The sequence below is a fragment of the Cyprinus carpio genome, chromosome A20 (assembly GCF_018340385.1).
Source record: "Cyprinus carpio isolate SPL01 chromosome A20, ASM1834038v1, whole genome shotgun sequence".
NCBI lineage: Eukaryota > Metazoa > Chordata > Actinopteri > Cypriniformes > Cyprinidae > Cyprinus > Cyprinus carpio.
The window spans coordinates 24,043,874-24,055,566 of NC_056591.1; the positions used below are offsets into that span (position 1 = coordinate 24,043,874).

General features: G+C 40.8%; 1 protein-coding gene across 1 annotated transcript; it reads right to left on the bottom strand.

Annotated features, from left to right (window-relative positions):
• Positions 1–1,017: 1,017 nt before the first annotated feature.
• Positions 1,018–10,523, bottom strand: LOC109108131 (leucine-rich repeat and fibronectin type-III domain-containing protein 5-like). Its single transcript, XM_019121308.2, has 3 exons — positions 10,303–10,523; positions 3,897–5,317; positions 1,018–2,133 (listed from the first exon to the last, which is right to left on the bottom strand). Exons 2-3 carry the CDS (start codon positions 5,288–5,290, stop codon positions 1,254–1,256), a joined length of 2,274 nt encoding a protein of 757 aa, XP_018976853.2. The 5' UTR covers positions 5,291–5,317; positions 10,303–10,523; the 3' UTR covers positions 1,018–1,253.
• Positions 10,524–11,693: the final 1,170 nt, after the last annotated feature.

Consider the following 11,693-nt stretch of genomic DNA (forward strand, 5'->3'; position numbering starts at 1 on the left):
ACACGAGGATTAACACTTCTAAAAATAATTATCCAGTGCTGCGGGCTTCGACTACGAGGCCTTCTGCTTCATCAAACACATCTCTGCGAGAGCACAGTGATCCCCAGCTGCTTCTTTCAGATTCATAAGTGTTTCCTTTTAAATAGCTGCACGGCTACATCTGAGATTCCTCGACACCATCAGCGCTGATTTACGTATTAAACCTGTTTAGCAGAAGATTAAACCCTCATTAGAAAGAACATTTATGTCTAATGAACAAGTCCAACAAGAGGCAATGTGATTAGAAAACGTTTAGTCTTGGCCTCTGAATAAAAGCATTTTCTATCTTGTTGGACTCGCTCTTCCACAAATTAAGGTCTAAAAATATCTTAAATCAGAGCAGCAAGTCTTAAAATGATAAAGTCATGGCATTAAATGCTGAATGCACTGCAAAATAAATAAATAAATACATAAAAACCTTCCTCAGTATTTCCGTCTTGTTTTCCGGTACAAATATCTAAACATCCTCAAATCAACACATTTACTGGAGAAGCAGAAGATAAAAAGTCTTGATTTATGAAAAACTGAACAAAATAAAGTGAGTTTATGATTAAAACAAGAACAAATATCTGTCAGTGGCGATTGAGATTTGAACTGTTTGAGCTCATTTACAGATAATTGTTCTTGTTGTGATCATGAACTCGTTTTGATAAATTTCAGAAAGCAAGACTTCTTATAATCATTTTGCATCTCCAGTAAATGTATCTTGATCTTTAAGTACCTTGTAGACAGTTGCACCGGAAAACGACAAAAATACTAATAAACTGTGTTCCCTTCAGTTTATTCCTTATGTATCTTTCTTACTCGGTTGTAAAAAGGTCTTAAATGTACCTTCGTAAAACCTGTAAAAAATGTTACTCTTACGCACCAAAGTATAATCCATTTGCAAAGTTCTTACATTTTTGGCGACGACGTTTCGCTGCTTTTATTATCTAATGCACAATGCGTCGCGAGTCATAATTAACATCAACACGCGTATCATTTTCACATTTTATTTTACACAACGTAACATGTTTGTATGCAGTTTTTGTGTATTATTCCATTAAACAAAGAAATATACAAGTCGTAGCATTGTTTTACAATATGCAGGAAACAGTATTTAATTTGTGCTTAAAAAACATCGTTCTCTTGACAGTCCGAGACTATGACACACGTACGGTGGCCTGAAACACTATTAAAAACCACAGAATTCACGTGAAGTGCAAAATCCTCCATTATAATGTGCTTTCCAGAACCCACTCGGACTGGGACAGTGAGGATGTCCCGCTGCGTCTCTCCATCTGGGGAATGTCTCCGCCGCTCATCGATAAACTGCGCTTGGAGCGCAGCGGCTGCGGGCGGCTCACGTACGCCGGAGGATTGCACGAGTCTACGTTCAGTGAGTGACGGCGGCTCACGCGCACGCAGCCCACTGGAACCGTCTGGTAGTTGTGGAGGCTCTGGAGCTGTGCTCTGCGTGACGCCGGCGTGACCAGGGTGGAATAGGCGCGCACGGTGGGACGCAGCTTGGCCGAGTTGTTCTTGTTGGTGTTGTCCGGCTCTACGTTGACTTGCGTGTCCATGCGCGCCGGACGGACCGGACTGGGGGACGCGGGATGCCAGCTGTGGCTGGCGGCGGACGTGGAGACGGTGCAGTCCGGAAGAGCCGGCTTGGACTGCCGGGACGGGATGGATTCGCTCTGCGGTGATATCTTCCGACACGCGTCCGGACCCAGAACCTGCTTGGACATGGACTTGATGATGCCGCACACCTGATGCTCGGACTGTGAGCGCACATCACCCAGCTCCACACCTTTCTCCACGCCCTCCTGCTGGCACACCCGGTAGCGCACGATGAGGAAGATGATGAAGGCCAGGACGGACGCCACGATCACGCCGCCGATGATGACCACGATGGTGCCGCCCAGGAACTGTGACTGCATGAAGTGACAGCGCAGATACTGCGGCTCGGTGGAGAAGTGAACGCAGCCCACCACACGTGTAGCCGTCAGCGCGGTCATGGCGTCGTCGTAAATGGCCAGAACGCACAGGTCGTACATGGTTCCTGCTGCCAGGTTGTTGACCGTGATGCTTTTACTGGTCGGAGGAATCATTCTGCAAGAAACAGACATCAGCAAACATGCAGTCAGAAATACTGCTGGAAGCAATCAACGTGCATCATTCAGAACATAATTCATGAGCTGTCAGTCATCATTTGATCCCATTAGGAATGTATTTTTACAGGAAGGAACTTCTTTCAGTGCTTTTGAGGACGAAAGAGTATAAGAAATGCACAAATGGTGAAAAATCGAACACACTGCAAAAATGATTCCCAGGTAGCAAAAACACTGTGGGAACGTGGTTTTGAAATGTTTTTAAAATGTTGCAATGTCCAGTTTCCTTGTGATTATTTAAATGTTACAAAATAAAGCAATAAGCCCTGTGAAGCTGTGGTTTACAGTGAATTTATAACAGCTACGGGGTGTTGTTAGGCACGACGCTTCTTAGCTGTTATAAATTCACTGTAAACCACGGCTTCACGGGGTTTATTGCTTTTATAAAACGGTTATTCCACTTACATAGTAAGGTTTCACAGAATAAATGTTGCCCTTTATACACACAAGAGTAAACAAAGGTGTATTTTTGTAGTGAATCCAATCAGAATCAAGGACTGGAACTATCTGTTTTATAAACAACATTCTACTAACTATACTGTTTCCAAAACATGTGTTTGAACGTTTATTTTTAGTAGTCTAAAAACATTAAAATGTCCAGTTTCTTGTTGTGATTATAACGTTATTTTATAAGGTTACAAAAACACTTCTTAGAAGTTAATAACTTATAAGTAATAACATAACGACGTTTTGAGAATGTTGATCTCAGAACATTTTCTCTCAGTGTTATGAGAGTTATATACCAAATATTAATAAAGTAATAAAAACGTTCCATAAACCTTACTTTAGGAATGTTTTGTCCTTACATTTATATAACGTTTAAAAGAACGTTAGTGAAAGTTGTGAGAATGTTCCCTGTTAGCTGGGATCTTACTTTTTGTATTTTCCAGTACAACAAATTCTAAACATTCTTAAATCAAGATTTCCTCGAGGAGCAAGATATGAAGTCTTGTTTTCTGACAAATTTGCCAAAATGAACAAACCTGTCACTGACCTCAGAAAAAATCAACTTGTTTTCTCTTAACTAATCATAAACTAATTTTTGATGAATTTGTTTGTGTCCACTTCCATTTATTCCTTCCTGTGTCTTTTCATGCTATTATGAACAACCAATCAGTAACTGAGCCTCACAGGATAACAGTCATTCGTTCAGGAATCAGACTACAGTGGTCACAACGTTTTGTTCTGAATCATAATGTTAAAAAATAATCATAAAATCAAAAAAAAAAAAAAAAATTTGAGAACATAATTAATTACTGGAAGAATGTTTGTTCATAACTTGGAGAGAACCTTGCCAGAAGTTATAAAAACATTACTTCTGAAGGTTCTGTGAATGCTGAAAAATTTCCAGTTCTTTAAAACTGTTTTAGAAATGTTTTTTTCTTGGTTATATGAACGTTAAGGGAATATCCCATTGTATCATTTTGTTACTTTTGAATGTTCTCTGAAAGTTCCGAAACAAGTAGTAACATTTAAAATATGTTTGACGAACATCCAACTAAACCGTTTCAGGAAAAGTGTTCCATGAAAGATACATTAATGTTTTCAAAATGTTAGCAGAAAAACGTTAAAGACCAGACAAGAGATGTGACGGCAAGAAAGTTCATTTATTAATGTGAAGCTGTAAATGTGAAGTATTGTATTCAGCCATCTGTGCACTGCTTTCTGAAATGCTGGAAGGTGTTTAAAACCAAACAGGCTCACCTGTACACTAACGAGTCGTCGTAAGTGCCGTTGTATTGGACCTGGAACATCCGAATCCCTGGAATATTCCTCTGAAAGTTGAACTTCACCAGAGCCGTGGATGCAGTGATCTCCGAGATCAGGACCCTCTTCTCCTGTCCACCCTTGTTGCCCATCGAGGGGCCTCCGTCTCCGCCCGTCTTGGCAGAAGTGGCGATGTCGGACGACCCCGGGTCCGGCTCCTGGACCATACTGGTGTCGTTGGTGAAATGTGGAAGTTTGGTGATGAGCAGATCCACCGTCTGCTGCGCCTCTCCGGACGGGTTGGACGCGACGCAAGTGAAAGATCCAGAGTCCTTGACCGTGCTGATCAGGATGTCCAGGGTTCCGTCCGAATGGAGCACGGTGCGACTGGAGTTGAACACCAGCTTCCCGTCCGGAGCGATCCAGTGGATGACGGGATCCGGGTCGCCTCGGGCTTTGCAGCGCAGGGAAACCTGCTGTCCTTCGAGAGCGCGAGTCTCTTGCGAGTGTCTAGTGATGAGCGGCGGCTCGCACAGGAACTCCTCCTCGGATACGGTCCAGAAATATCGTCCGGCGAGATGCTGCGGAGCCGCGCAGGTCTCCAGGTCATCCTCGCGCCGCAGCCGTCGGAGCCACAGCAACTCACAGTTACAATGCAGCGGGTTTCCTCCGAAACTCAACGCGAACGACGACGGACCCAAAACGCCCGATGTGGCCAGAACGCCGGCGCGCTGGAACACCGGATCCGGCGGAAGCTTGTGGAGCTTATTGGACGTTACATCCAGACGCTTGAGCTTCTGAAGCCCTGAGAAGGTTCCCTCGGGGATGTAGTTGATCATGTTGTGGTCCAGGTTTAAGGTGTGCAGGTTGCTCATGAGCTGGATGGCGATCCACGGCACGCTCTCCAGGTTGTTGTAGGATAAATCCAGCTCTTCCAGCGCGAGCAGGTCGTTGAACGCTCCTATGTGGATGTGCGTGAGCTGGTTGTTGTTGAGGATGAGGTGGTGCAGCTTGGACATGCCGCCAAACGTATCGTTGGTTATGTGGGTCAAGCGGTTGCTGTCCAGATGAAGGGCGCGGAGGTTCTCCAGGTCGTTGAAAGCGTGAGGCGTGACCGATCCTATCGTGTTCCTAGAGAGCGTCAGGTCCACCAGTTTGGTCATGTTGGCGAAATCCTTCCGCTTGATGCCCGTGATGAAATTGTCCCCCAGTCGGAGCTCGACGGTGCGTCTGTCGATGTTTGGAGGGACAAACAGCAGCCCCTTTTTATCACACAAGGTTGCCAGATTGGGGGACAAAACCTGGCAAATGCAGCGCTTGGGACATACTTGGATCTTCTGGGCCTTTAACGCCATTACAACAACCATCAAATAAACCAGTAGCGTCTCCATCTGGCTCGCGGGTATTGGTTAAACAACCTGCGGAGAAAGCAAAGCGAGAGACGTTCTCATTATATTGCCAGATCAAGAGCGCTGAAAGAAATTAATACTTTTATTCAGCAAGGACACATTAAATTGATCAAAAGTGACATTTATAATGTTGCAAAAGATTTGAACACTGAACACTTGCTTATTCTATTCAGTTTCCACTACATTAATAATAATCGGAAATGTTCAAAATCAGCATATCAGAATGATTTGTGATACTGAAGACTAGAGTAATGATGCTGAAAATTCAGCTTTGATCACAGCAATCAATTATATTTTACAATAGAGTCACACAGGAAACTGCGGTTTTAAATTGTAAAAATATTTCATAATTTTTACTTGGTTTTTGATCAAATTAATGCAGCCTTGGTGAGCAGAAAAGACTTCTTTCAAAAAACCCCAAACTTGAATTTGAATGGCAGTGTACAGGCTTTGACAAAAATGACCCTACTGTACGTGCAAGATGAGTCGTTGAAATTTATTAATATTGCCTAAATAAATGCTAGAAGCTTTAATGTTTAGGAGCACAACAGATGACGTCAGAACACACATGGGCTAAAAGCTACAAAACCCCAATTTAGATTTTCTGCTGTACAAGCAAACAAGTAACTGTGTGCAAACGACCATTTCTGGTGTCAACATCATGTCTGAGGGAATCTGACAGCTCGAGAAGCTTTCTGGGGACAGTTCTTTAAGCTCATGCTGTTTTTTGATATGATGATGTTGATCCTCATCTGCTGAAGACTCATCTGGCCATCCAGTTACTCATCAGAATTAGTCTGATGTCTCAAAGACTGAGTGAAGCATCAACACAGATGCCACATCGTCGTTCCCTCGCATCGATTCGCTCGGCTCTTCGGGGCCGCTCGTGTTACTTATTACTTGTCCCCGATGAGAAACGTATTCTTCTGAATGACTCTTAAGTCCTTGACGAGATATAAACATTTCATACCAGCTACGGTTTTGATTAGAATGCTTCTTTGCACAGATCATGTTTGTTTAATCGAGGATGTTTAATTATGTGTGCATTTACAAAGAAATCGGAGCATTGGCTCATGGTTTCTGTTCATGCACTAAAATATCAGCAGATCAGTTCCTGTGGCTTCTGTCATTTGTAACCTTGGAAATTCACATCTTCTGAATGTGTTTTGAAGATGTGACGATGTGGAGCGCCGTCACGGGTGATAAGCCTTTCAAAGCAGTGCGCTGAGAATGCATGCGATAATAACCCGCCGTGCATCAGGCCTGTGATCATGAGAGAGTCGGCATCATTAGACTGTCATGCAGACAATAGAGAGCCGGCTGGAGGGAGACCTGCATGTAAAAATAGGCAATAAAAGTGACACCTGACATCTGACTATAGAAGAGCAATGAAAACAGGGGCGTGCTAAACTATGAAATTCATGAAATAAACAACAGGAACACGCATGCCAATTCATCACTGTCACATATAAAGGCCACTGCTTTTAAATAATGACACGCTGCCACTGAGCAAACACACGTGACCGTGTTCGTAAAAATGACAGCAACCGCTAACATGTGCTAAGAGCGTTTCTCCTAATACTCCCTTTAAGTTATAAAAAATGCTATTTCTGAACGTTTTTTTAATGTTTTAGAAAAGGGTTTTTCTGTTTGATTATGCAAATGTTAGGAAACGTTCCATTGTATCATTTCACAGACATTATGGGAATGTTACTTTTGAATGTTTTCTGAACGTTCTGAAACAAGTAGCAACATTTAAAAAAACAAGTATAATCTAAAAAACGTTATTTTTATTTTATTTAACCTCTGTTTAACCAGGCAAGTCATTAAGAACAGGTTATTATTTTCAATAACAGCCTTATATTCTAAGAAAGTTTTGCTAATGTTTCATTAATTTACGAAAACGTCATTTCTTAATGTTTAAAAAAAAAAAAATTCTGGGTTAAACAAACATTATGGCAACAAGCAAGCATTATAGAAATGTCACTTTTCAATGTTCTCTGAACACTAGAAGAAAAATGTCCAGTTAACATGTTTCAGGGAAAAAAATCTTCCATGAATGATGTATAAATAGTTTTGTTGTGCTAATGATTCGCAAACATTATTTACAGATAACTTTGAACGAACATAGCATTAACGTTGCGCAAGACTAGATACATTTGAAGAGAACGTTATCATTAAACGTACTGCATCCTTGACAGAACGTTTTTCTGAGAACATTCCATGTTAGCTGAGTCTTACTAGTGCTTTGAATGTATTCATATAATCATAACGCACTGAAGCTGACGGGTCAAGGACAAATGACCCGTGTCGTTGGTGTTTAATAGGCGGGTGATGTCACCCCTCTCTGCATCTCAAATGACCTTCTTTATTGAGTCTGTGTCGCTGGTGTTGTTTGCCAACCAGCTGGCTGCATTAGTTGGAAAAGCGTGTGTGATTTTGAGCGGGACGCGCCGCAGTCGCTACTTCCCCTCCGAAACACCGCGGTGAATGTGCTATTGGAGGCTCAGAGCGAGCCATATTTTTTTAAATCCCATTTTTTCCCAGCCAACACTCACTTGAAGCATAAATGAAGCAGCATGACGGATCCCCGCGCCTCGCTGCTGTCTGGGAGGAGGACAGCGAGGAGATGCGTGTCAAAGAGAGTTCGGGCTTGTTTTTCAGTTCGGCCTTGAAACCTTGTTTTCACATCTAACAGCATTCAGTGCACTCGGCCGAACTGCCATTTCCTCTGCATTCATGCCAACCGAGCATTCAGTGCACGTCAAACGTTCCCATGAAGTTATGAGAATGTCTCTTCTGAATGTTCCCTGAACGTTAAAAATGTCCGTTTTTTTTTAAACGTTTTAGAAACGTTTTTTTTTGGGGGGGGGCGGGGGGGGGACGTTACATTGTAACATTTCGCAGACATTATGGGAACGTTACTTTAGAATAGTAACATTTTAAAACATTAAACGAGCATCCAGAAATACATTCCAGAAATGAAACATTCTATGTATGATGTATCAATAACGTTTTTGTGCTATCATTTTGAGAACATTATTAAAGAAATATAACTCTGAACACATTCGATGAATGTTTGTTCAACTTTCAATGTTCAGAGAACGTTCTCACAACATTTTTTTAAAACTATGAATGTTAGGACTAAACACTCTTAAAGTAATGTTTATCAAGTAAAAACATTATAAACTAGTTTGATTTCTGGTCTCAATGTCGAGAGAAAATATTCAGAGATCAACATTCTCTCCCAATTTCCTGATAATACTTGATGAACGTTCTAAGAAACATTTTTTTCTAAGCTTTAAATCATGCTCTGATCATGACAAGAAAGGCAGCGGTCCAGATGTGCAGTTATCATGGACTACAGCAGAGATGTTTTCTGCAGTTCATCACTGCTAACATTTTCAGAAAGACAGTAAGAGAAGTCCATTCTCTTATTTCATTGGATTAGACTGATAGACAGACATAAATGATTCAGAGAGTGACTGCAAACACACACAACACACACACACAACATGCCCGCGCAGATATTGACTTTGGGAAAGTGTTTTTGAGTGAATATTCAACAGAAGAAATGTAGGGTGGACTTTTTTTGACTTGTTGGCAACCAAACAGTTTCAGGTCCCATTGACTTTCATTGCATGGTCAAAAAATATAATGGAAGTCAATGGGAACCGAAACTTTTTGGTTCAAAATATCTTTATTTTTGTTCTACTGAAGAGTCAATAATGACAATTTTCATTCAAAATGATTGCTGCTCCTAGACATCTATAGAATGTAACTAAACATTACACCTAAAAAAAAACAAATATCACAAATATGAAATGCTATAAATCAACGAATCTGCTCAGGATTCATACATTTTAAAAGACTTTCCCTTACAAAACTATAACAAAACAGAAAAGTCAGAAAAGTTTTTAGAATGTTTTGCCATTAAGTTATGAAAACAATGTTTTTTTTAAACATTCAAAACATCAATTTTTTATGTATTAAGAACATTTTTCTTGATTATATGAGCTATAGATTAACTTTCCATTGTATCATTGTTGAAAACATTATGAAAATGTTACATTTAAATGTTTCTGGCAACACATCCTTTTAAAGAATGTTTTTTCTTGGTTATGCAAAGATTAGAGGAACACTGCATTTGAATCCGTGGTGAAAACATTATTATTTATAAATGTCTTTTAAACATTAACAACGTCCAGTTTTGTATTAAGGACGCTTGGTTCCTGAAACGAACAGGTAACATTATAAGAACGTTTCCTTTCAACATTACGAGAGCGCATGTCAAATACATTATTTTAAGAGTCTTTTGTTATAACATTTACATAACCTTTAAAAAACATTCGTGGAAATGTCCCTGTTAACTGAGTAATGTACATTAGACACGTTCATAAAAACCCCGAGCCTTTGATCTGACCAGCCATAAAATAACACTAAGATGATGAATCAAACCCAACCAATCCCTGCCTAAAGAGCCTGTCTCATATATGCAAGCATGCACAACAATCCTCTTGAACACTCATGCATTTTAATATATATATATATAAATATTTTTTTTTCTACCAAAAGCATATTCAATATAATCGATCAAAGGCAACTAAACCGAAGTATAATACGAGTGTGAACGCATTAAATGAAACGAGTATAAAGACAGAATGTCTGAAGGCCATGAGATCTGTGGTAAATTTACAACCCTGATACCTGCCAGCTCAGTGTAAAAACGGCAGTAATGGAATAACCTGCCACCATTCCAAGTCTGCAAATGCATTGCACATGATTTATTGATAAGGAAACATGGACATGCATCCTTCATTTCGAGCGCACTCGCAGCAGGTATAAAGGCATTTTGTGACCTTGCAATGTGTTTCTGATCGAGTGCATTCGTTAAACCTTTCTTTCTCATAGCCCTTAAGATCTCAGTGATGTGATGTGAAAATGAAGACGCCGCGTCTGATGAACGAATGCACTGAGAATCTCACATCTCTTACCTGTCGAAGATATCAGCTTTGCTTCATCAGGGCAAAAGCACGCCGTATTTCCACCGAAATCACCGCATTTTCAGCAGCTCCTTCTTTCTTCTGGTGACCCAAATAGATCCGTGCACATCAGATCCTCCCGCATCCAGGACCTCCGATGCCCTTCCTCGCGTCCATGAGCCGAGCAGCTGATCAAACACCGGTCTGTGGTGTGTGAGATGTTCATTAGGATCCGTCTGTTTCTGCTTTAATGAAGGCCGCAGACAGAAGCTCCGCCATTACGCCTGCATGCGCCCGAGTCACCAGCGCTAGCACGGCGAAGGCTCGGCTCATGAATATTAAGGTCATGCTACACTCGCTCGGAAACCTTCCAATTGGATGGCGCGCTCTGGAATATTAATACGAAACACGCTGACGTTGGTATATCAATTATTTTATTGTGTAATATTTCAATAATGTTTATTTTTTTAACGCTACCTCGTTGTGGCAAAACTTGGCTATTAGATATTCTTTTAAGCTACTACTGTAACTTTTTATATTATTATATAATATTAATTTGATATTATTCACGTTATAAATAGCCTACATCTGTTATGTTTCTTTGGTCTAGTGGGAAAGCGCGCTTCTGGAATTTTAATCAAGCACGCTGACGTTGAATTCTATCCTCCAATGGTGTTGAAGCGCGTTCTCTGATGAATATTTAAGTAGCAAGCCTTCGCAGTAGTAGGGTTGGTAAAACTCTCCAGAACACGCCTTTGTGGAGACGAGGACGGGAGCGACCTGCGCCGAATTCGGATCGGATCTCAGATGCTCGCAGATGGGTGTGACTGAAGACAGGTCTGAGATCAGTCTGTGTCTAAAAGCAACCCTGAGCATCCTCATGTGAAAACACCAGCACAGCAGACTGGGAACGTCTCCCTCGAGACCCCACCCCGTAGAAGGACCCCTATATGCTTTATTTGGCTTAAAAACAACAGTTTAAAGGAATTTTTGCATTCATGTACATGGAGATCGGGGTTAGTTGTCACACGTTCTGAATCATAAATGCATGTTTTCTCTGGTAATAGTTTTAACAGTTCAAAACTCTAGAATTATAATAATTTTCAAATACATTAAGACAAAACTTAATTTGAAACCCTAATTCAATGATTCAACCCCAGATCACAAGATTATATTCTAACAACGTTGTGCTAATGTTCGCATTAAGTTAAGAAAACGTTATTTATGAAAAACATTATCCATGAACGGTTTTAGAACATTATAGACCAGATAACTCTGAATAAATTATCAAATATGTTACTGGAAGAACATTTTAGAGAACCTTGCCAGAGTGTTTCCTCTCAAGCACAGGTGCATGTTCACTTCACATCACGTTTTAAATGTTTGTAAAGTTATATAAGTTA